Source organism: Diadema antillarum, unplaced genomic scaffold, assembly GCF_040938485.1.
Source record: "Diadema antillarum isolate AM-2024a unplaced genomic scaffold, OU_Dant_1.0 seq00000926_RagTag, whole genome shotgun sequence".
In the NCBI taxonomy this organism is placed as follows: Eukaryota; Metazoa; Echinodermata; class Echinoidea; order Diadematoida; family Diadematidae; genus Diadema; species Diadema antillarum.
In genome coordinates, this window is record NW_027271777.1 from 98,678 (window position 1) to 125,407 (window position 26,730).

Sequence of the window (26,730 nt, forward strand, 5' to 3'; positions counted from 1 at the left end):
ACAGTATTCGTAAGTAGACGTGGACGTGCGTAAACAAGCTTAGCCAGTATGGTTTGTTCGGTAAGCCGTGACATGGTATACTAATATTACTAGTACTGAAATGTTTGTATCATCAAGGCAAGGGATTCATTTTGGAAGGTAATATTTTCGCTTGTTGTTAATTTCACGAATAGCTCCCGACTCGCGAAATTCGCGAAAAGAAAACCCCCGCGAAATATATAGCGTATACAGTATCATATCAAAAAACATATTCAATCAAATAAAGGAATATATATTTCCAGAACATAAAACAAAAAGAAACATTGTCACTTACCGATATTTCGCTGAGTGGCTCTTTCGTATCATGAGAAAGATGAAGAGACCCGCCTCTAGATTAAGAAGCAATGATGCTATCTTGTCTAGCATCGTTACAAAGCCCTGCATCAGAAGATAAACAATGTAAAGAATGCCATCAAAGTCACTCCAAAGTTCACATCCTTCCAAAATATGCAGACAAAATAACAAATGTATGCATGGGTAGACAATATGCATGGAGTGTAGAGTGCCACAGTAATAACAAGTAGATTCCATCCAGATTACATGCAGAATCCATTGCCAGGCAATGTTTGTACAACAGGCAGCACATATGTGGTGTGGTAAAGTTATTGCAGTAACTATACCATTGTGTGAAATGTTGAAATCTCATTATCTTGGCCTGTACCAGGGCACAACGTTGTACATTCATCAGCTCCTAATCGTCGATTCATGATTTCTCCAAAAGTTTACAGTTGATATGGAACCTAGTCTTAATTCCTGGGCAGTTAAGAGTTATATGGTATTGAGGTTTAGGGGAGAGGTTTCTGTAAAAGTGGATATTTTCACACGAATAATTTTTTCCAATCTGCCAGGTAAGATGAATTTAAAATGTTTTTAATCCTGTGCAATCAAGACATATGTAGTTGTACATACAGCAAGCAAAAATCTTGACGTTTTGATTTTCGCGCTGGTTTTTGGTCAATCGAAATGTGTGAAAATCTCCACACCACAAAAACTTACTCTTTAACAGTACCCTTCTCCATAACAGGAGTTTCTTATATCAAAAGATTTGAATTATGTTCTGCAACAAGAAGATATCTTATCTTCCAGACATTGCCAATTTGCTGCTGTCACTCTCTGAGCATTTTAGGCATGAAGTAAGAGAGGAAATGAGATGGAAACAACAAAAAAGCAAGAAGTGCGCACCCTTGGGTCCAGCATGGCCACAGCAAACACCAGGCCAAAGACGAGTAGGCTGAACAACGGTCGACATATCCTGGACATTAAATGAAATCGGCAAAAGGTCTAATCACTGTCAGCACTGTAGAGTCACATGCATTTCACGTTCAAGTCATGTTACACAAAAATATTATACATGCATTTCTCACAAGGTGAAGTCAATACCAGTTAAAACTGTGTAGTGCTTTCTGCCAGTGTTTTCAACCAGTGCTTACAAAAACAAAAAAAAACCACACAAAAACAAACAAACAGATAAATAAATGATTATCAAGAAAAAAAGAGGGTCCTGAAGTAAGGAAAATCTGATACACAGTCACCACTCAAGACGAAGGGGAAGTACGTAATCAAGAATACGCCCAAAATAGGTTGTGCAGATCAGATACATATTAACAATGCATCAGCTACCATTCTTTCCTACATTTCTCTCTTCTCTTTTTCCCCCCTCCTGGTCATACCTTCATCTTCAACAAAGAAAAATTAATTATTAGCAAGAAAAAAGAAGAGGGTCCTTAAGTGAGGGATATCTGATACACAGTCACCACTCAAGACGAAGGGTAAGTATGTAATCAAGAACACACAGAAAATAAGTTGTGCAGATTAGATACATATTAACAATGCATCAACTACCATCTTTCCTACAATTCTCTCTCTCTCTCTTTTCTCTCTGGGTCATATCTTCATTCACCTTGATTACAATTTCCTGCAGCCATGAGAGAAATTGCCTTTCAATGTACATTTGCACCTAAGTGTGTCAGATAACGAAACTAAAGCTATTCTGGAATTAAAGTGAAAACAAAGTTCTGGTAAGGGTTTGAGAACCCGTCTGGAACCATTTCATATTTGCTTGCAATATGTCGCAAGAGTCTACAAAGAAACTCTGACCTGGCTGACGCAGTTTGCCCGAATGATGAGTCGTTTTGGAGTATTTTCAGAAAAATAATATAAGTCGGAAAACCGACTCTTATTCCAGAAGGCTCCAGACTAACTCGGTCTCAGGGAAAACTTGACCCTATTTCTTCAGACAATTTACACGCAGTTCGTGATTGCCATATTCTACTGTATAATACCAAACGAGGTCTGACTGGACAGACAGGAAAGTGCGTGCAAATCCTGTACAAAACAAATGGACAGCACGCGGTCCTCAAACCTATACGCACATCACCTTAGTTGCTGAGATGCGCGGGTCTTTGAAGTTTTTGCTGTTGTTTATCAAGCGTCTTTGATTGTTTTTACAGGTGCTTGAGAGGCGCACACTAATTTTGCATGCGCGCCAAAGAGGTTTTTGATGTGCGCGTTGTAACAACTCGGACCATTACTGCAAGTAGCCAGAACGCGAAGCGCTACAATGTAGTTTATACAGGCCGCTCCCATAGTACAACACTGTACAATCCAGAGGGACAACCAATACAACTCAGCCCGCCGTCAAAGCGAGGCCGAGTTATCCCCGAGTCAGAGTTTAGCCTGACCCTGTTCGGGTAAGTTCTGAGACTGAACCTTTTTGGTTAATATTTTGCATTTTCATCGTTACCCATCGAATATCTTGTTATTACAGCGTTATTCTGGCAATTTCCTAGGCATACGTTCACATTTGGGAGCGAAATTTGACAACTTTTGCAGGCATACCAGAACTTTGTTTTGGCTTTAAAGGGAAATGTTTCCTCAAACTGATAACGGAAATATGTGGATTCACTAAATGTAGAGAAATGGTAATGATACAAGTGGTCAAAGTTTTGGAAAACTCTCACAACTTGTTCAAAGGTTATAAATTTAAGTTATTACAGCAAGTTTTGGTTAATTAATTCCATGCCTATATAATATCGGGACTAAAACAAGTTGTGATGTCACAATACAACAATACTTTGAAAATAATGAAAAGAATTACACACAAGTACTGTTTCTGACAGATGAAAAGTACATATTCCCTCAACTATCTACTGATATACCTATTAAAGGCAATTCTTTTTCTCCATGCCTTCTAGAGGTACTAGGTCAAGTGCTCTTCTAATGTCCTGGTAAAAATTATCATCCTTTTAAACCTAAATTCCATTATCATTTGTCATCAGTGGTCTTCTGCTATTTCAATATTACATATAAACTTAATTTGAATATGCCATTATTTGGGTAGATTACCTCTTTGGGCAATACTTGATCTTTGCTGGTACTGTATTGCCTTTGTCCACCTTGTCCCATGCCATGAACGCATCGAGCCATCCGAGAACTTGTGAGGGGAGATAATACAAACACAATTCAACATCATTAAAATGCAGACAACACTTGATTCTCAGCTACTATCCAAGGATCCTACCAGCACATCTCTGATAATCTACTCACCTCTCTGATTCATCCTTCTATCTTATGCTTTCTTTTACTATGAGTTGTTACTGTTTTTCTTGTTTGGTTTTGCTTTAGTCATTCAGACTCTTCCTGGAAATAACACTGTTCGTGCAGCACAATGGCTTACATTTAGATCAAATATGGAAACATTAGACATTTCACATCCTTTGTTTGTTGTTGTTTTTTTCACATAATTGCACTGTAGTACAGACTATCATCAACTTTTCAGTTATTGCTCGAAAATTATGGATATCACAGCTAACACTACAGTAATAATGCCGGAATAATAGTGACATTGGAAAGGGCCACTTTGATCACTATTTACATAAACTTCACATTTTGGGACTGAACAAAACTACAACTTTCGAGAGTGTGATGATAGCAACCAAATGGTGAGATACGACAGAGATATTTAATAATCATTTCACAGCAACTTTTCATTTACTGTTAGAGACTTGAGATTATTACAGCATATATTGGCATTGATATGGTAGCATAAAATTTCATTTTAATAGTGTTTGAGACTGAAAGATACTCCATTCATGGGTATTACTACAGGCAGATTTCTTTCATTATATCAACATTTCCTTATAACCAAACAAATAAACAGTAAAAAACATAGCGCCCTGTATCTTTACTTCGTTGTAACCAGAATTTTGTTATAACCATGTTCATTGTAATAGGAGTACACTGCAGTAATGATCATGTGGAAGCCAGGGTTCTTGAGAGTACCTTTGATCCTCATCAATCCTTACTGTGCTTCATTCCCCAATCACCACCGATGCCTGAAAACTATGTGTAAATGTTCATGAATAGAGATTACCTAATCCCCCTAATCCCCATATGGCCTTCTGTTGGTCCTAGGCACAATGTTATGGCTGAGTGGATTAGCTAACTTGCAAGTACACAATGTAAGGTCAAGTTTGGAGGAATTATCTACTAGCTACTATCTACTAGCTTGGACACATAAATGGTTATATCTGTATTCTCAAGTGAGAGTCACAGCTGTCATAGGCAGCCTACATTAGCATGATAATCATCCTCAGCCAACAGTGAATTTGGAGATGACATGACTGCTGGCATCAATATTCACTTCACAGTTTGAGGTTCAAAGATACCATGGCTTACATGAGTGTAATAATGCTGACCCAATGGTGAGATAGGACACAGTTATACTGATCATTATGAAGAGCTCTACCAGAACAGCCACCCAGGTGTACTGGGGGTAGTCTTGCTCCAAGATCTAAGGAAAAATAAAAACACAAACAGAGGGAGACTGACCAGAAATGAATAGAATAAATTAGTGGAAAAATAAGCAAAGAAAGTGGGATTCCATCGAGATGAAATCCCATTTTCTTTGCTCATTTTTCCATGAAACATAAAAACAAGACAAGTTTGAGTTAGAACCAGCCTTTTAAAGGGACTGTACAGTACTGGGTGAGGTAGGGATTCATGTTTTGAACATTCCTAAGTGAGATAATGAAAAGCCTCTTATGAAATCTGAAAGAGCATGTAATTTTAAGAAGGATTCAACGTTTATTTGATGAAAATTGGTTTTCAAATGGCTGAGATATCCCAAAAGTGCAAATAATAAAAGGCGAAATGCCACTGACAACTTTATTAGGATCTCTTTGTTTCACCTTGTTTTTGGATACTTCAGCCATTTCAAAATCAATTTTCATTGAATAAACTTTTGATACCCCATAGAACTGCATGCTCTTTGACATCTCATAGAGTGGTTTCTGAATATCTGGCAAAACGTTAAAGCTAAATCCTCACCTCGACCAGAACTGTACACACCCTTTAGAGCCCTAGTAGCTTTATCATATACACAAGTAGAAAATTCAAACACATAACATATTTTTTGGTCTCAGAAACAAAGAGGATGAAATTTAGTTCTCTCATGTCTCAAAGATAAATGTTTTATAGTAATGGAAACACGTTAATCTACACAGCTCCTAAAAACAAGATTTTTGTGGTCTGGTGCTGTTACTGTGTGTTACACTAATTTATTACTGCTATTCATTATCAATGTTTCACAGGGTAGAGTACAATTTTTTTTTTTTTTAAGCCATTTGTAATTGTGTGCTTCAGTTGTGGAATGTCCAAGTGCATATTAATAACTGGATCTTTAGCTGATACTTGAATTGGCAAAGTTCCTAATTTTCTCTCATATTACAATTTTTAAAATGAAATTCGTAGTTTTTGTGCAGATTTAACTATTTTCAGAAGCTTCATCTAATCTTAAGGGATACAGTGAAATAGATTAAATTCCTCCTGGGCTAGATTGGTTGGGCAAAATTATACACAGAGACAAACACACTTACTGCTATGAGTGGAATGGTTGATATTTCTCCCTCCCTGGCTGACCTGCAGATTATAAGACATGTATTGAGGAAAAAAAATAAATCATGCACGTCATGAAGATTAACATGACTCTAAAACTCCACGATATGTCATGTAATTCACAGGTTTTGTCCAAAAAATAAAGTCTTCAGAAAAATTTATTTTTGGCAAATTCATCAGACACCACTAGTGACTTATGACAACAGGAGAACCTCATATCATCCGACTTCATCCTAATATACTATTACAAGTTTAAGCACCATTTGAATGGCATTTTTTTATTCTTCATGCAGGTTTTGATATCAAAAAGAGACTGTCCATACCACAAACCTTGTTGCAAAAAGACTGTGTAGTAAATAACCTGCCAACAGCATAGACTATACAGTAGATGGTTGCTACAGTCTATTCACCATTGAGGATGGACTGATTTTGCTGCAACAAGCATTTCCCATAGACACCTGCACAAGTATACTCGGGAATCGTCCTCAACGGGTTAAGAAGCTATATTGCCAATTGACATTCAATACTCCATTAAAGTGATAACGTTTGCCCACGGTCTCAGAAATTCTCAGAATCTTCTCCGAGAGCAATATGACATTCCACTCACTTTTCTAATGACAAATCTTCTGCACATGGTGAGGCTGATGGCGTGGTGAAAATCTCCACTATCGTAGTGTTGCCTGAGATGAGAATGTCCTCAGTGACGTGAGTTATGCACGAACTGAGTTGAGGAACAATATCAAGTACTGCCCAGCACCTGTCCACCAAATCAATAACAAAAAATATCAGACCTGTGTGCACGTACTGTATATAGGCCTTCTGATGACATACATCAAAAAAGATAATGTCTCACCAGGTTTGTTAGGCAATCTGTAATACACAATAACAGATCATGTTTGCTTTGAGAAGCAGTTAATAATAAATCAAGGCTTGCTAAGCATAAATACACAAGAACAGATCTCAGACTGCTAAGTAGTCTATAATATAAAAGAAAAGATCTAAGTTTCCTAAGCAGCTTGCGATAGACCAGAACAGATCAAGTTTGCCAGGCAGTCTGTCATATACCAGAACAGTAAAGCAGTCTGTTATACACCAGATCAAATCCAAGCTTGCTAGGTCTGTTAGGAATGTCTTCTACATTGTTGGTATTGGGGAAGGGGGTCAATTTGACACCACCCCCCCCCCCCAGATCTCGGCCGCCGATCACACGATCGCCGCAAAATTTTCCCTGAATATAGAGCCGGATGTCAACTACAAGATTACATGGTCATACAATAGAAAAATGTTGATTTAATATTTTTTAATATATTAATTATGTATGCAAATTTATGCATGAAATCATATTTTTACCTATAACTCCATCAAAAAGACTGAAGGATTGCTACATTTTTGTGTCAGAGTTCCTCAAGACACATCAAACAATTTTGTTTTAAAAAAGCGCAATCAAAATCATTTTTTTTTTGCTTTTCATTGTTTTGTTAATTTCTGATGAATTTTAATGTTTTTTTCGATCTTTTGTTTTCTATTGTTTTTTCCCCAACATTTGTTGCAGGCACTTTTTCAAGCTTATTTACATCAGAATTGATTAATTTCAATGGTTAAAAGGTGAAATAATCTAATTTATATCAATTAAACAAAAAAATACAATTTGCATTGGATTTGCACACGAAATCATGAATTTGAGCTGTTTTCAGGTTGACATGCATATGCCAAACATTGCGTAACTTCAGAACGGTGTACCCAGTCGTCGCAACTTTGGTCTCACAATATGCGGGAGACCAAATTTCATGAAAAAAGTCATGAAATGACGCGGCAAAATCTTTGCGCGTTGCGGAATCATGGCGCGAAATATCGAGGGGGGTCAATTTGACCCCCCCCCCCCCCCCCAGTTAAAATAGGGTTAACCCTACAAAATTATAATGTGTTGCTTGAAGTTTTATTTATCCATTCTTCCACTCAGATTCCTAAATTCCCTAACAGAGAAGTGTAAAATATGGCAATTGCTTTTGCAAAGGATAGTCTGGTTGAATTGAATGACAACTTCTGTTGAGATGCCATTTGATGAATGATACTATGATGTCTGAAACAACTTTTAAATTGATGTTTACCATAATGGAGCAATCTGGCTTTTAGTGTCGCGCTGTTTTTTTCCCTGACAAAACACTTCCATATACATCATAAATTTGACATGAACCGTACTCCTTAAAGTTTGCATACATTCACTTATTTTGAAAGATTATCACTTGTAATTCCTTCCGACCATGATCAAACAAATAAGGTGCTATCACAAAATTTACTCACCACAAAACATTTAATACCATACATGTTGTAAGACCAGCAAATACAGTCCACCAAAATAATTGAATCTGTAGGACAAAAGAACAAGAAGATGAATCACAAGTTTGAGTTGCTTTCATTTGTTGTTGTTTTTTATTCAGTTTATGTTGCTATTTGTTACTGTTTTGTTTTGTTTTTCAATAGCACTATATATTGTTCATTGCCCTTATCCACTACGGTAACAAACAGTCCAAAATTCACCACACAAAGCCAAAATATAAGTTGGACTAACCTGTTTTCTTGAGTAGTCTATTCTGGCATACATCATTGGCATTACATTGCACACACCACCTGGAGAAAAGAGAACAAATGTGATGGTAATGTAATGGTAATGTGTTGTATGCAGACACAGTGTTATAACTTATAGCTGTACCACTGCAGCTTTATCCTACATACAACTTCCAAATATGATACAAAAGGAAAACATCAAATAGTGTTACATTTATCACATTAATTTGTTTCTCTATTACTTTACTTGGTTTGTTTCTTTGCTTGTTTGTTGTTGTTGTTTTTTACCAGAAGTAATGTCTACAAAACAACATTACATTGATTTAATAAATTGTCTATAGCAATACCTGCCTTCTTTAAAGTAGAAAAACAATGTAGCCATGTTTGAATTGCTATTTACTTTTAGGTCTCAGAACAATATTTTCATGAATCATGGCCACTGCATGACAAATTAAAGGGGATGATGAATGCAAATTGTACATACTCCAAACCCATATTTGAATTAAAAGAGATATGAGACTGAAGAGACAGGGCGATTAGGCTTCCTTCAAAGTTTGCAGCCCTAAATATGCAAATCCTCTTTAATGTTCATTAGAGTTCAGCCAAAATGGCTTTTGAGAGTTTAAAGAATGTGTTCCACGCCTCATCCAAAGCTCTCTCCTAGAATAAAGCCTCTTGTGGATGAAAGAAAAAAAAAACAGCTTTAGTGCTTTAAAACAGTTCTTAAATGTAAGTTGGGGATGAAAATATCCAACATGAAAAATGTTAATCATATAATCAATGCTAAGTATTGTTAAATTTACAAAATGTGAACAATGCTTTTATTAAAAACTTTTGTTGGGGGATGTGATGGTTTATTGAGAAAATTAGTAATATCTCCTTATATTCATGGCTTCACTGCAACATTTTTGTACTTATAGGGTGTTTTGTGATACAAATGAACTTTACACACACATCAAATGTGATAATTCAAACATTTTTTTTTTAAATAATTGCCTCCAATGATATTTAGTGGCTGTAACAACAAGGACTAAAGGCATTTGCAATATTTCCATTTTAGTATTTTGCATTGTCAAAGCTACTTTCAGCTACCATAATGAGAAAGGGTTGCATTCGAAAGAAAAACTGTAACAATGACACCATAATGTTGAGGTGTGTCTAAAATAAAATCTCATCATTCACACATGCAGCCACGACACATGCTTGCATGTTCTGCAAGAGTGTGTAGAGGATGCTCTGTGAAAACAAGATGACTATTGTGGGATGTTCCTCACCTAGAGCCACTGTACCCATGAGGAAAGGTGAACCCATGTAGTGAAAGTCATTGGTGATGGTGTTGGCTACTGCTGACCCCACACCAAAGGTCACCACCACCTATCACAGGAGGAAGAAAGTAATAGTATCAAAAACAGGCTTTGCACACCACAGTCTTTTCTTTCCATTTTCCATATTTCTCTATTTTGTACAAACTCTACAGAGTTAACTTCAAAAGGAATTTTGTTTGTTATTGTTGCTTTCATTCTTTTAATTAGTGTCTCTGATTAAGTGTCACTGACTACAAACTTATCCCTAGGTAAGAACGAAATTAGACAAAATTTACATAGGATCTAAAATTGATAAATTGAAATCTACAATGATTTGTAAATCTGATGCTGTCTGGCACTCAGAGCTTACAGTTTTATCCCCTTTATCTCCCTGGAAAGCATACAGATTCCAATAACAACAGCAAAGAACAAGTTTGCTGGATTTGCGGTTTTGATTCTTTTTTATTTTGTTGTTTTTCAAACATTCTTTCATTCCATGAAATCTGGTGCTAACAAAGATATTGATGCCAGCAACTTTCTTCTATACGACATCACAACAATATCACATCCATAAAAATTTCTAACAGGTGTCAAGCAAGATGACTGAACATTGATGTAGAAATATTCTTCAAGAGCAAAGGAGCAAAGTTTCTAGCCTCATGGCAAAAGAAAAGGACCATTAAGCAGTGGTTCTTCATCATGCATGATGAATGCACTTTGCCATGGGAGGTATATGTAAGTCATGCAGTATGAGCATCATCTCCTGAGCCACACCCCAAGAGGTGGTCTCACCGTAGCAACGAGAAGACCTCCCTTGGCCAAGGTGAAGAGGGAGACAACAGGTTGGATGATGCGCTGGGCAAAGACGATGCTGAAGGACAGCAGCCACACAAAGACTGGAATGATGTAGAGATGTCTGCGTGGTAGATAGTCGGGACAGATAAGAGAGAGTAATTGTCCGCCTTGCTGAAATTAAAATTCTTTGGGATGCACAAGAGGTACAACCCCAACTGACGGTTGTTTCATTTGTATGCAAAACACCAGCACAGAATTCAGACTCGCCTGGAACTTTTTGTGGAGCTTTGATTAAGCTCTGTGCTCAACATAAGGGACATCAAACTTGGTAAAATTGACTGTGATTACGAAGGTCTTGCAAGAATTAGTCTAGCTTTTTAGACCCTTTTCTCCACACAAGATCAATCCTATAGGAGTGCAGGGCATTTCTGTATGATCAACATCCAGATTCAAATGGCTGTGCACAGGAAGATTAAGAATACCATCTTGACTTCCTGACAGTCTAGCATATGCCTCATATTGTAATATGAGTGGTACAATGTAGGTGAGGAATGTCTGGAAATGAGATTATCACAGCAATTACCACAAACATTATACTCATACACTATGTACACTGGAACTGTCATGAAGGGGAACTAATGCTTGCATGTAATGTATAGTATCCACGGATCTAACTTCAGTTCAACAGTCAACTTCATTCTACATGTTGGTATTACCAGTGTAAGATGAAAAAGACTGATTTCATGTTGAAGAATCAAGACACGCGAAAATGAATGTGACATACACATATACATTTCTGTTCAGTGCAGGACTCCATGATCGCGAACTTGACCACTCGCAATATCGTCGGTATGTCTCGATTTGCAAAAATTTAGACTCGCCAAATACATGGCGTATACAGTATTTCACTCAAAAAGCCATTCCATCATATGAAAGCAAAGGTATTCCCTAAGAATTTGTACAATGAAAAACTCACTTGACGTGGAGCAACTGAGCATAAGCCTCACTGCCTGCCAAGGCATAGCTGATCAAAATAGAAACACTGTATGGACAGAAAAAGAAACATAAAAATATATAGGAAAATTGAAACTTTTATCACGACAAAGGAACTTCCTTTCTACAAACTGATTATGTTAGCATTCAAGAAGTGTGCTAAACATGATGCATTTTAAATACTTTTCTCTGTGCTCATGATGCTTGCTCAACAGAATAGGACAAGTACAATCACTGATGTTATCCTTTGTGGAGCAAATAAAGCGGAACTGATCCCACTAACAATAACCAGACATTGGAAATGTCGACGGGTCCAAATCAACCAATTTTTTTAACCCGTTGAGGACGAACTGATCTTGCTACAACATGCATTTCCCATAGACCCCTGCCCGAGTATACTCGGGACTTGTCCTCAACAGGTTAATTATACCTCTAATTGGCTCTTGAGCAAGATATCTCATTGGACATTATCTCTTTGACAATAGCGTCTGAAACATTAACTTCTTCACAAAACACCTGTAAGACCAATACCTCTCCACAGGATTGATACTCCACACTATGAATACCCTTTCTCTTCCCTTCAAGTCAAGTTCAGGCCATGATTTTATCAAAGTGGAAAGGAAATGATTTCAGTTAGATTGTCCGGACAGAGTGGTTACAACAAGAGAAGGAGAAGGCAAATTGAGTATTGTAAAGATTGAATTGTCCATCATGAGAAACTCAGTGCTAAAGAAAAAGGAGATCCACAAGAAAGATGTTTATATCAAAATTGAAATTAGATACTTTTTTTTTCACAATAAAGGAGAATATCCAGTGTGACATCATATATTGAAATGACATTGTTGAAGTGTCCAAGAACAGTGCTTTACAACCACACAATGACAACAAATAAGCCAGTTCGTAATTAGCTCATGTACAGACTGGTACAAATTTTCTAATGACCTTTCTCTTTTCTCAGTTGGTTAGGCACTTCACTCATTTTCAGAGCGACATAATGCATAAGCTTGCCCGACGTAACATTTAATGAATTCATGTTCAAACAAAGAATGAGCTTGCGTTTTAGATCAGGTGATCAGAATACTCCATCAGTTGACAAGTTAGCAGACATCCATTTCATTGTTTTGTATCAATTGCAAAATACCATTCTTGCTGTCAAGTGGATGTGCTCGCAACCACCGTTTAGATAAGGATCACATGAATATTCATCGCATCACAGATGCATAGCCTATCTCAGTGAATTTACAAACCAAAATGCCTGTTTGTACAAATGACCTTTTTCTGCTCATGCGCAAAGTGGAATTGCGAACTGGTTTATTAACAGCGACTTTATTGGGAATTGCCTCTAGATGGGAACATAGTGACCAAAGAAGGCAAAGCGACAAAGCCAAATCACCCAATGGGAGTGACTTACAATTAAAGAAGGAGAAAATATATCAGTGATAAAACATGACTTACAACTGGAGGAGAAGGACAACGTCAAAGGCCTGCCTCAGCCCCTTTCCCAGGAACAGTGATCCCATCATGTGTAGGTTAGGCTTGGCCACCTTCCTCGCCACTTTCCTCAAGGAATACCTTGAGGCAAACTTGGATGCACCTGCAAAAGGGAGGGATGGAATGAAAACAAAGAGACAGAGAATGTGACAGGAGACTTCCTCTCTCTATCTCTGCCTCCACACAAATCGAGTCCTATCTACAGATTTGCAGAACCTAATATCCAGCATTAAATCAGCAATGAATCAATCAGATATTGATTGAGGCAAAGTATTTACCCAATGAGGCATCAGTCATGCTATACCGTATGTCCCAAAAAAAATTACAACGGGGCCCTACGCAATGATATCTTTAAAAACATTGCATCAATCTAAATACAAATTCAGGGTATGAAACTATAACTCATTGCCCACATCTTACAGACTAGAAATGTCGCTATGGCGACTGATGCCTCCGCCATAATGCATGATTCTCCCAATAAGTGTATAGTACAATGTCTTCACAATGTGTGATGACAGTTTCACATAACTGGCAAAATATCGAAATAACAGGTTTGTCAGAAATATCTTGAATGTTCACTTTCCACAAACTGGGTTTGCTATAATTGTCTATTAAAGAGTGCAGACCAACTGTACACATATTTGGGGAATTGAAAATTTTTACTTGACTTCTGACCGACCTTATTATAAGTTTATGCATTGAGTATAATTGTCAAGGTATGAAGAAAGAGTGTAATTACAGTACAAAATATATCTTTTTTTTCCCATTTAAACCTGACCTTTGACCCTTAACCTTTGACCTTCTGGCTGGAAATTTCCAAGAGAATCTCCATTAAGTAATACATGTACATACATTAAATTCTAAAACTAATAATGCAATCATTGCATAGTATATGAGGGAAATAGTAACATTTTGAGGAGTTGACCTTGACCTTTGACCCCATGACTATTGACCAATGACCCCTAAATTCCCTAGATAATCCCTGCCAGTCAGTACATGCATATGTACATTGTACCAAGTTCCATGAAGATACATTGAACCATTTGCGAGAAAAGTGATATTGCAACATTTTCACCTAACCTTTGACCTTTTGACCTTTGACCTTATGACATGAAACTCTCTCTGGAGAATCTTCACGCAGTAGTACATGTCTACACTAAGTTTCAAGAAAATAACTGCGGGCATTGCATAGATATGGGGAAATAGCAACATTTTTAGCATTTGACCTTGACCTTTTGACCTTTGACCTCTTGTCAATATCACTAAAATCTACTCAACTAATTGTCCCATCATACATCATCCTTGGACCAAGTTTGGTGAAAGCTGCTTCATCCAGTTTTGAGTATCACGTAAACACATAAATTTTAGGATTTGACCTTGATCTTTGACCTTTGACCTCTGTCCAATTTCACTGAAAAACTTATCAAGTAATTGTCCCATCATACATTATCCTCCAACAAAGTTTGGTGAAATTTGCTCCATCCAGTCTTGAGTTATCGCGTAAACGGATACAATTTCTTGATTTGACCTTGACCTTTGACCTTTCACCTTTAGCCGATTTCACCCAAAATCTTATCAAATCATTGCCCTATCATACTTCATACTTGGACCAAGTTTGGTAAAATTCCAGTAAATATTACTCAAGTTATTGCGTAAATGAAAGTGGACGGACGTACGTACGGATGTACAGACGTACGTACGGACGGACGGACAACCCGAAAACATAATGCCTCCGGCACCACTTCGTGGCGGAGGCATAAAAACCCCATTCGATTTGCTTCAGTGGTCAAAGAGAAATGAGGAATTTTGTAGAGGATGTCGGGAATCTCTTTTGTCCAAGTTCTGTCTATTGTTCACACACAAAATCATCGAAGTGCTAAACTTGGAAGAATCAGACTCATGACATGCTTTACTACAATCCCCATTTCTCTGTGACCGCTTCACCAAATCGAATGGGGATTTCTGCAAAATAGAGCTAAGATGTTGTGTTTTAAGACCCTGAAGTAGCATTGAAAAAAAAATAATCATATTGGATGTTATCAATGCAAAAATCTGATTGTAATTTTTGTGGGACATACTGCAGTATGTCTCTCAAAAATTACAATCAAATTTTCGAATTGATAACATCCAAAATGATCAACCTGACTAATTGCTACTTCGGGGCCTTAAAATATAACATCTTAGCTCTATTTTGCAGAAAACCTCATTCAATTTGGACAAGCAGTCACAGAGAAATGTAGATTGTTGTAAAGCATGTCATGAGTCTAATCTTTCCAATTTTAGGAATTCAATGCTCTAGTGCGTGAATAATAGACAGAGCTTGGACAAAAGGGATTCCCGACATCCTCTACAAAATTCCTCATTTCTCTTTGACCACTGAAGCAAATCGAATGGGGTTTTCTGTAAGATGTGGGCGATGAGTAGTTTCACACCCTGAATTTGTATTTAGATTGATTCACTATTTCTAAAGATATCATTGCTGGGGGTCCCGTTGTAATTTTTTTTGGGACATACTGTATACCATCTGAGGAGATGCACAATTGATAATCCAACATAAATTAGCTCCAATGCCTAGAGTATACTACACCTTGGGGTCAACTCATAATGCAGTTCCAATAATGCTTTCACACTGTCATTCATTAAACTTGCCTGTATTTGAGAGCCAAATTATACCAATGCAAACCAAAGGCAGAAGCATTTCAAGGAAAACCACATTGTGGCTGAGACAGACAGAGTAAGTGAGATATGAGAAACTTGTCATCATACATGTATATATTTCTACCTTAATAACAAAATACTATAAAACCAGAAACATTCACGGCATGAAACTTTTGCAAATTGGAGCCAATGGCCTTTTCGTAGCATGAAACTTTTGCAAATTTTTGACAATGTAAAAATTATGGGCACACCATACTGTGTAGACACCAAAAAAAAAAATCATATGCATTACACTTTCACAAATTTTGACTATAAAAAAATTATACAGTATTGTGCAGACAAAAGTTTTGTGTGCATTTTACATGTACTTTTGCAAATCTTGGCTCCTAGCAAAATTAGCAAAAGTTTCATGCCAGCAAAACATTTCCAGTTTTACAATTTTATAGTCATTACGGTCTGGATGGGTTTGAACCAAAGACAAGGGATTACCACTATGAATGGGTTCATCATCATCTGTCAGGTTTGTTAGCGGGACTTGCTGCTCCTCAAAACTCAGTCCCTGAAAGATGAAAGGGAGAACTCAAATGGTACAGGTATGTCAAAGCACATACAGTATATAATGGTACATACATACGCACATACACATGCTCACATACACACACACACACACACACACACACACACACACACACACACACACATATCATGATAGAATTTAGAGAGACTATTCACTCAAAGAGAGAAAAAAAAATCACATATTCCACAATTCAACACATCAAGAGGAACACAAACATGTACAATTTAGGTCCCCATTTGGATCCATCCCACCCCCTTCCCTGGGTCCCCAGGGGGGCATCCCTGATTCCGCCATGAACAAAGTCAAAACAACAGTCATCAAATGTAACTAACTCATAGTATTAACTTAACTCTATCACTTCTGGTTCTAAAGCAGAAGATCTTTAAGATTCCTTAATTTGGAGGGTTGGGGCCCCTGGGGCCCCAAGGAGGACAGGGTGACCATTTAAAGGAATGAGGATTCTATCCCCCTTGGGATGCTATCATGTACCTGCCAATTTTAATGAAAATTCATTGCGGGGTTTTCAAGAAGAAGATGAAAATGTACAACTTGGGCCCCCATTAGGACCTCTCCCACCCCCTCCTCAGGGTCCCAAGGGGGGCACCCCTGATTCTGCCATGAACAAACTTGAAACTGCAGTCATTAAGGTACTCACTAGTCATAGTAATAACTTAGCTCCATCACTTCTGGTTCTAGAGAAGAAGATTTTTTAAGAATCCTTAATTTTTTTTTTTTTTTTTTTTTTTTTTTTTGGGGGGGGGGGGGGCTTGGCCCCCACTCCCCCCTCCCCCCACCCCCGGTGGGGCATGGCGTCCATTTGAAGAAATCGAGATCCTATCCCCCTAGGGATGCTACCTGCCTAGTTTGGTGAAAATCCGTCATAGGGTTTTCAAGAAGATAAAAATGTAAAAAGTTTAAGCACGACAGATGACGGACACCGGATGAAGAGCGATCACAATAGCTCACTTGAGCCTTTGGCTCAGGTGAGCTAAAAACACGAGTCAAAAGCAAATTACTGTATAAGTGCTTTGTTGTGTTGGTTTGTTTGTTTATTTTTTGTAGCAGTTTTCCCCAAAGGATCAAGGAATAGAATAACAAATAGCTTATATGTTGTATGTGAGTTTCCCACAGCCACAGAGCAATTGTAGTTAATGGGACACTGTCCCTGTGGATAGTAAGGAAATCAATCAAATCTCAGCCCTATGCAAACAGCAATCAAAGTGGAGAAATGAATTTAACATGGATAGAACTCCCTTTTAGTGTGACTGAACAAACAACCTTGTCACTTGAGATATATGGATACATAAATTATTTCTACAAATATCCAACCTCCCCCCCCCCAAAAAAAAAAAAAGACAGAAAAAAATATATATATAATTTATATACATGTGTGTGTGTGTGTGTTTGTGATCAATGCATACTGTAAAGAAGCAAGAAAAATTTGTAGCACGAAATTTTTGCACACAGGAGCCGATGGCCTTTTTCGTATGAAGTTTTCTGTGAATAGCCACTGACATTCAATGCTTTATAGTGTCGACAAGAACTTTTGCGTGCATTGCTCTAGCACAAAATTAAATTGCCCATGAAATTTCCTGGTTGTACAGTAATTTCTTTGATGGTAGATGCCCATTTTGTAATACGTATACACCTAAAGACTTATTGGTTCTACTGATTTTTGTGGTGGCAAAATATGCATGTATGTGTTTGTCTCTATTTTAATTTAAAGAAAGTCCCACCTGTTGGTACATGACAGTTACAATAAATATTATTGACATCACCTGGGAAATTATGTTACTCTGCCTTGGGCACCTGCTTCAAATTTCAAACAGATTACACTACATGTACAATGATTCTAATCCTTCTCTTTGCATCATCACTTGCCACTCTCAAGCCCTCACGTCCTCGCCCTTTGCCCCCACCCCCCCCCCCCCCCCATTTCCCCTACCTCTTGGTAATACTCTCCCCTTTCCTTCTCTCACTCTTGCCTCACTTTCTCTCCTAGCTGTTCTCACACTTACCCTTCATCTTGAACTTTGCCCCTTGCCCCTCCTTTCCTCTCCACATGCCTTCCCCTCCCCACCTCTTTGCCCTCTTCCTCTCATCCCTGACATGCCACCCCTCAATTTCCTTCTCACTGAGCTTGCAAATAAGATCCTACACCTCTGAGGAATGTTACAATGAGGTTTGAATAATTTATTGATGGGTCGTTAGTTATTAGTCCTCTAGTGTTGTAAAACCTGAGCTATTTTTACCAGACTGCATTGGGTAATACACTAGCACCAGAAAACAGTTTGCACCAGAATGTGTCATATAAAATGTAGACATCAGTATAAGTACTATATTGTTCATTTTTCTTTATTTCTGGTTAGCTTGTGATGATTCTAAAGTACCCCCCCCCCACACTCACACACACCCAAACACACACACACACATGATTTGACTAACATGAAAACGATTAAAACAAACACATGAGCCATAATGCATGAAAAGACAGACTCTGATATAAAGTTATTATACTATCATGAGTCAAGAGAATATATTGAAAGATACAATGTAAGCCCTTGTTTAAAGTGGTTCCATGACATTTGCTCCTGCAACAATTGCTCCCATGAAATACCTGCACGCCATACCTGCACGCTAAGTCAAACATACCTACCTATCCAAAAGCATCACCCTAACCTTAATCCTAATCTTCACATCAAACTAAACCTCACACCCAATCATAAACCTAAGCCTGACCCTAAGTCTTTTGGAGAAAATAAGGCCGGAGCAGTCGTTGCGGGAGCAAATGTCGCATCACAGTTTCAAGTAACTGCTGTACTATAACTTATTCATTTATTGTCATAGCCATTTTTGCCAGCAGACCATGACCCCAAAAGCTATTGCACTCATGACAGATTAAAAAAAAAAAAGACGTCTGACCATTGCATTCATGTTAAGCTCAAAAAGTTATTTCATTTACAAGTATCATTATGATACTCTTAGTGCTTCTCTTTCTTCTATGATGACAATAAGTAGATAGATCAACAGATGTAATGTATAAATACCTTGTGCTTCTCTATGTTGTAGGCATGGACCCGCTGGAGCACATCAACAAAGAAGTAGATAAGAAGTGCCTGGAAATATGAAAAAAAACCACAAATTTCTAACAGTGACACATTTCATGAACTTCAAATATATTCTGCAGGAATTTTGGCAATACCTTAATAATGAAGGAAAGTATTTCAGAATTTGCAAAATCTGCTTTTAAAAAAAATAACTAAAAAAAAGATATGACCAGATGCATTTCCTTTTCTTTTCTTTTTTGCTCAAACTAAAAAAGAAAAAAAAGCTTTAAAAAATTGAAAACATTATAAAAATATACAGTCCGACCTTGTTTATCCTGCAATTATTTTTACGGATCTCTCTATTATCCTGATATGGATTGGCACATGTCTTTGCACTTTCAGTGGAAAACACTGTAGCTAGAAAAAAAAAACACAAATCAAGAGGTAGGTGTCTTCCCACTTGTATTGAAAATCATTTACATGTTATCTCAGTTACAAAACATGCAATTACCCTGTTATACAGAGTTGTACATGGTCATAGTAAAGAGTAAATCAACAATGCCTTTATCACAAACACAATATGCTTAAAAGAGTTGTGCTTCAGCTTTCAGTTTCTTATCCAGCCATATCTTTCATCCGGATGGGTGCCAGTCCAGACATTAATGGAAAACCGAGGATGGACTGCAAAATGAAACCTTCACTGGAATTTTTTTTTTTGTTAGAAAGTGAAAAGGATTCCTGCACAAAAAATGCATCGACTTTTGTTTCTTTTCCTCCCCCCCCCCCACCCCTCTCCCACCCTAATATTTGCGAGTAACAAACAGTGTTTTCGATCTACTGCAGCTGTTTCATGACAAGCAATCTCACTTAAAGACCGCATTATGTAAACTATCACCGGGCATGATTAGTTGTTCCCACAGAAACACATCCACAGAAGGCTTCCCCCACGGCTGACAATAAATTACAAATGCATAATATCTGAGTAAAGCTTGCCCAGGAGAGGAAGTTAAAGGGATGGTAGAGTATTGGTGGAGATGTGGATTGAGCTTCTCTTACTTTTTGTGAGATACTAAGAAACCACTTATGAAATGTTACAGAGCGTACAATTCTAAGAGGGATTCAAAGTTATTTGATGAAAATCGCTTTTGAAATGGCTGAAATATCAAAAAACCAAGTAAAGCAAAGCAATGCTAATAAAAGGTGGGTCCCACCTTTTACAAGGATCCCTTGTTTTTTATATATCTCGGTTATTTCAAAACCAATTTTCATCAAATATTGTATTTGCATAAGCTGTTATTTTTGTGGACAGATATTTTCGCAAATGAGGAGGTCACAGACATTTTCGCGAGATGTTGTTTTCACAAATGAATACCGACACTATAGTAAATGTACTATTCCTCTAGCTCATGGCGACATTTTCGCATGTTGTTAAATTCCTGATCCAACTGTGATTCACGAAATTTGCAAAAATTAAACCCTCGCGAAATAACAGCTGATATCGTAGACTTTGAATTCCACTTAGAATTACATGCTCTTTCCTATTTCATAAGAGGGTTCTCATTATCTCACAAAAAAAAAGGATGCAAACCTGAAGTCCCATCTCAACCAAAACTATACCATCCCTTTGGATACGAGGGAAACTCTCTTTACCTGAACCACAAAGCCAATGAGAAAGGAGACCACAAATGGTGTGAAGCCGGAATGGGCCAGAGTGACCGGCAGGCCTGTTTGGATGGCAAAGGAAATTAAAAGAGAGATTGCAAGAGATGGATAAAGAGTGAAACAGACAGACAGACAGACAGATAGTGACAGATCCACAGAAAGAGAAAGAGAGAGGGATGGACATAGGAAAGGCACGGAGAAAGACAGATGAAAAATTAGAAGAGACAGTGGAGCAATATTTGCAAAGAAAGAGGTGAATGAATAAGGAGAGAGAAGGAAGGAACAACATTATACAAGAGAGAAGAGAGAAAAAAAAGCATGAGGCCAAATGAAACTGATTGTATATTTTTTTTTTCTTTTTTTTTTTTTTTTTGGGGGGGGGGGGGGGGGGTTGTCAACACAATGTTATCTTCCTGACACTCATATTTCCACATGTATCCAGAATTCTTATCTGGTCTTTGAATGCAGACATCAACACTCCCAATTAGATTTTCATGTTTGTTTATGTTTTTTCACACTTGGTAACACTGCCTTGGTAATAGAATGGAAATATCCAGAAATCCAAAAGGTCAGTCACCAGCAGTTCTGATGTATGACAAGATTAAGAAGCATAGTTCCTTCATAACTCACCAAATCTCAAGGAATTAATCCACACTGATTTTTATGTCATGATCAAAAAAGAGAGATCAATACAATGAACACAATCTCTCACAATGCTTATTTTGATAGTAAAGTACATAATGAACATTATCTGTTTGTCTTGGTTTTCTCACGATTTGTCACTTACATCTATCTTTATGTCTCATGAAGAAAGGGAGATAGCAGCAAAGCAAGTACGATACCAGACAGCACTGGCAATGTCAACACAGGCTTTGAAATATATTATCACACCAGGGAGGACAAACAGAGTGAGGAGACAGTGAGATGGACAGGTCAGATTACATCTATGCAAATTACTCAGAATTCCCTGAATAACCGGCTTTCAACGGTGAACGGGAAGTGGCTGTTCATGCAGCTGCAACGGTGGACAGCAAATGCTCTAAATCCGCAAAGCATAAGATTCTTTTCGCCTTCCCAGGCAGCGAGAGGCTCTGCCACACGCGATGTTATCGAAATAAAACAGATCAATGCCCTCCAGAGCACAAATATTTATTGCACACACCATGGTGATGAGAAATGACTGTTTACTTGAAAGGGACACTGAATCCACATTCTATCATGATTTGTTGAATCTAAATGGCATCTGTAATTGACCATTTTAATTTCCTTAAATTTGGAAGGATTTTGTCAGTTAGGTCAACCAGTTCAACCATCCTTGATGATGGACAGATTTTGTATCAAAAATAATTCATCTCTCTCTGTGCCTCCCCTTCATTCTCTTCTTTTGTGACATGAAAGTCACACAAATCATGACTTGTGTGTTTCTACATTTGACAAGCTGCTAAAACCCAAAGCATTCAAATCTCAAATCTTGAAAGGACTACTAATTTGACCACATTCAGCAACAAAAATCAGGAGGAAAGGCCTTTACCTCTACTTTTTCATGATTCTTTTTCATTCCAGAAAATCCACACCAAATAGCCAAGTATTTATATTTCTTAAATTGGCACACCAGAGCCACTCAAAACTCTGATGCTACAGTAAAAGGCCTTTATGAAGACTACAAATTCACCAAACATTGAGCCTGAATATCTCTTCTGCAAGTGGTCTCCTGTGTTTTTCTTATTACCACGAAATACTATGTTACCCAGATATTTTGCATCACTACATTCACATCTTAATTTTACCTACATATCTCACATTTTTAATCTAAAGAAAACATCTGTACACCTACAATGTATCTGTAAATAGACTGTACTTATAAGTCATGTTTAACTGGTATTCATTATCTAAGCATGTTGCATTCACAAGTTTGTTACCCAGTATATCATTAATTTTGTATGTCATATTTGAACCCTCATAACCCAAGGGGGAGGGGTCAAAAGAGTCAATAAAAAATCTACAAATCTACAAAATTTTCACTCTTTACTCTTCTAGGAAATGATATAACAGGAAAGATTGATCAGTCACAACAGTGTTGTATCTGTAGCAGAGGAATATAAGTATTTTCAGGAAATGGTTTGAACATTTTCCAACTTTCTGAATTGCTCCAAGTCTGTTCAGTCCTCACATCCATATACACAATGCAAACAGACACACCTATCAAGATTAGCTTCATACAATTGGGATTACATACACAATTTGTTGATTTTTGTTATCAATGCAGCCCCCTGTTGCAGAGAATTCTTGGTATCACCATTACATAGAAAACTTCTTCACGTATGCTAAAAGCCATGTCACAGATGCACTGTGTGATTCCTTTGTGCCATTGTCACTTCCTGTTGTTTTGCTCGCATCTTAGTTCCAATGCAATCCAATAATAATAATGATAATAATGATAATAATAATAATAATGATAATGATAATAATAATAATAGTAATGATAATAATGATGATAATATGAAATATTTAAATGGCACTTAATACCAACATGTTTCAAAGTACTTTACAATTATCAAAAACAAACTAACAAACAAAGAAACAAAGATATACAAATAATCAACTATACATAATTATCAGTTCTGTTCTAGAAATAAATAGGTTTGAAGTTTCTTTTTTGAAACTGTCCATGGAGGTGGAGGACTGAATATGAGTAGGGAGGTTGTTCCAAAGAAGGGGGGGAGGCACCATAACGGTTGTGGGTGTAAGGGCCAAGTGTGAGCTAAGCTCAATGCAATTTCTGGCTGCTTTTCTTTAAATGAGGGGCTACTTTTTTCTTCGCTCAGAATTCAACTAAAAAAGTTTAACATTTAAAAATTGTACTGATTTGTGGTCACTTGAGTCATAGTTAACTACTCCAAGGCTTCAATGTGCTGGTCACATGATGGAAAGCGAAAAAATCTTCAACAAAAAATACGGGTGCTGCTCGTCATTCCGAAGGTTCGCTATTCCGAAGGTTCGTTATTCCGAAGGGTCATTAATTCGAAACACACAAATTCCCTATACCTAGAGGTTTGTTAATCCGAAAATGAAAGAGGGTTTGTTAATCCGAACATTTGTGGAGTTATTCCGAAGGTTCGTTTTTCCGAAGATTCGTTAATCTGAAAATGAAATTCGGAACAATGAACCTTCAGAATAACGAATCTTCAGACTAAAGAGCCTTCGGAATAACAAACCTTCGGAATAAAGAGATGTAACCAAAAATACCCCTTGATAAAGTTGGAATGTGGCCTGAGCGCATATATGCAGCCAAAGCCAGGGCAAGTTTGTCCCCTGAGCTATCCCATAATGCAACTAAACTGCTGCTCTATGCGAGGAACCTAGGTACTGGCAATACCAAGATATACAATAAACACTTGCATTCAAAGTCAAGGTAATCCAATCTCAATAACTATTCTGCAACAAGCTTAAAATTAAACAAGTTCTTGAAGCCAAATATTAATTCCAACTACCTCTATGATAGACAAGTTTTCTATGACACTTACCTAGAATACCTGTACCAAGAATGCAGGCAATGGTCACAAAATCTGAAAGAAAATGACACAAATGAGTTCTTTGAGGGACATTCATAATATCTGCCATTAGATTTGTCTAAGTATTTTCAGAGATCAACATGAAGACCCACACACAAGGCTATGAATAGTAAAAGGATCAGTACTTGCTGGATTGAAAAGTGTTCTCTAAGTGTCCTGGATAAAACATACGAGGTCAACGAGGCTTGCTGCCCATGTAATCCCATATCCCCATCCGTACAACAATCACCGCTAGCTACAAAGTGTATTTAAACCCTGTAATGTGGGCATACCATGACATGGTAAGGCTGGCCTAGCTTTGATATTTTCGAGAATCCCCATAACAAATTGTGTATTTAAGTTTTATCACTGATCTCTGTGTTTACATATATGTACACACACAACCGATGAATCTCAACTGAAGTCAACCATTAAAGGGAAGGTAAACCCAAAGAACAATGTGGATTGAGTGAAAGCAGCAACATTAGTAGAACACATCAGTGAAAGTTTGAAGAAAATCGGACAATCGATGCAAAAGTTATGAATTTTTAAAGTTTTGATGTTGGAACCGCTGGGTGAGGAGACTACTAGAGGATATGACGTATGAGTGGACAACAATACAAAGAAAATATAAAGGAATTTCAACAAAAATTCACTTTTCTAGAATCATGCAAGAGCAATGGACCAACCGCTTTCAGAAAGCAGGGGGAATAATTGCTACCCTTAACATATGTCAATATCAAGTTGATGGAATTTGTAATTTTCATGAAAAATGAATTTTTGCAGAATTTTCTTTATATTTTCTTGGTATTGTTGTCCACTCATACGTCATAACCTCTAGTAGTCTCCTCATCCAGCGGTTCCAACATCAAAACTTTAAAAATTCATAACTTTTGCATCGATTATCCGATTTTCTTCAAACTTTCACTGATGTGTTCTACTAATGTTGCTGCTTTCACTCAATCCACATTGCTCTTGGGGTTTATCTTCCCTTTAAAGCTGAGCGTACAATTTGACGCACATACCAAATGTATTTCGCTAACTGTGCATGGTGCTATTTGTGGCTTTCAAATGTACTCCGGTGGGCAGCAAAAGAATCAAGACACCCATAAATCCCCACACTACTACATGTAGGTCTATAACTATTGTTGCCTATTTGGTTTCAAGGGTCCACTACAAATACAACTGTAGGTCTTTAAAGTTAGCAGTATTTGCAGCCTTCTTTTGAAATTAAATCCTCCTCAAAACCATGAATTTGGCCCTTGGTATAGCATGTGCCAATCACTTAAAGGAGACCTCCAGATGCTTTTCAGATTCTTACATTTGAACAACTAAATATTAGTCATACTGAGGACAGAGTTTCAGAATTTGTGATAATTGGGATAAAGAATAAGAATATTTTCAACATTTAGGGCAAATTGCAATGAACAAGGATGATGACATGGCAGAGTCACCATAAGAATGCATGAGTTGGGGCTCAAGGAAGCAGAACAAAAGAAGAAGGCAAGCATAGATTATACACAGGTGAACTCGCAAGCAAACAGTATTGTAATGGAATTACATTGCTACATTTCTGAAATTATGTGAACCTCCTATGTCGTCATCATTGTTCTGTGTAATTTGTTTAAGGTTTTTCAAAGTATTGTTTCTCTGCTCAAGAACCACAATAAATTCCACAAATCTATAACATGGTGTTGTCAATTTATGTACAACATGATGTGAAATTATGAAAATCGTCTGGAATGTCTCTTTAAGCATTTGTGACCCGCTATAGGGTGCAACAAAAGGATCCTAAAGTCGCGGGAGGACAATTTTCTCAAAATGACATGACATTATTCCCCTACTCTTTTACTTTAATTTCATATAGCACAACTCATAAAAGTACTCGGTTGCGGAGATACAGTATCAATGATTTTATTAGCGCATGTCAAGTGGTTGAGGAAATTAGAGTTTCGAGAAAAACGCCTTCAAAGTTTTCCTTCCGATGCTATCATGATCAAGGGGAGCGAGACGGTTTTCAACGCTTGACAATAGAAGGTATGCTCACGATAGCGACCTCTGCAATATTCATTCAAGCTTAGCGGCAACGGTCTACACACGACCAATCAGTAATCAGGATGCCACGGACTGACCAATAAGATCACTCCCTCGTT

At 37.5% G+C, this 26,730-nt stretch overlaps 1 protein-coding gene across 1 annotated transcript in view; it reads right to left on the reverse strand.

Annotated features, from left to right (window-relative positions):
- The window catches only part of LOC139741381 (uncharacterized), a 43,315-nt gene that overhangs the window by 1,349 nt on the left and 15,236 nt on the right, over positions 1-26,730 (reverse strand). The window contains exons 2-17 of the mRNA XM_071651964.1: positions 24,551-24,592; positions 21,015-21,088; positions 19,365-19,433; positions 16,230-16,299; positions 13,047-13,185; positions 11,575-11,640; positions 10,596-10,719; positions 9,774-9,873; positions 8,504-8,562; positions 8,236-8,300; positions 6,542-6,691; positions 5,916-5,958; positions 4,717-4,831; positions 3,385-3,472; positions 1,222-1,291; positions 314-417 (exon numbers count right to left, since the gene is read on the reverse strand). Coding sequence (XP_071508065.1) covers positions 314-417; positions 1,222-1,291; positions 3,385-3,472; positions 4,717-4,831; positions 5,916-5,958; positions 6,542-6,691; positions 8,236-8,300; positions 8,504-8,562; positions 9,774-9,873; positions 10,596-10,719; positions 11,575-11,640; positions 13,047-13,185; positions 16,230-16,299; positions 19,365-19,433; positions 21,015-21,088; positions 24,551-24,592 — 1,378 coding nt within the window. The remainder of the gene's footprint in view (positions 1-313; positions 418-1,221; positions 1,292-3,384; positions 3,473-4,716; positions 4,832-5,915; positions 5,959-6,541; positions 6,692-8,235; positions 8,301-8,503; positions 8,563-9,773; positions 9,874-10,595; positions 10,720-11,574; positions 11,641-13,046; positions 13,186-16,229; positions 16,300-19,364; positions 19,434-21,014; positions 21,089-24,550; positions 24,593-26,730) is intronic.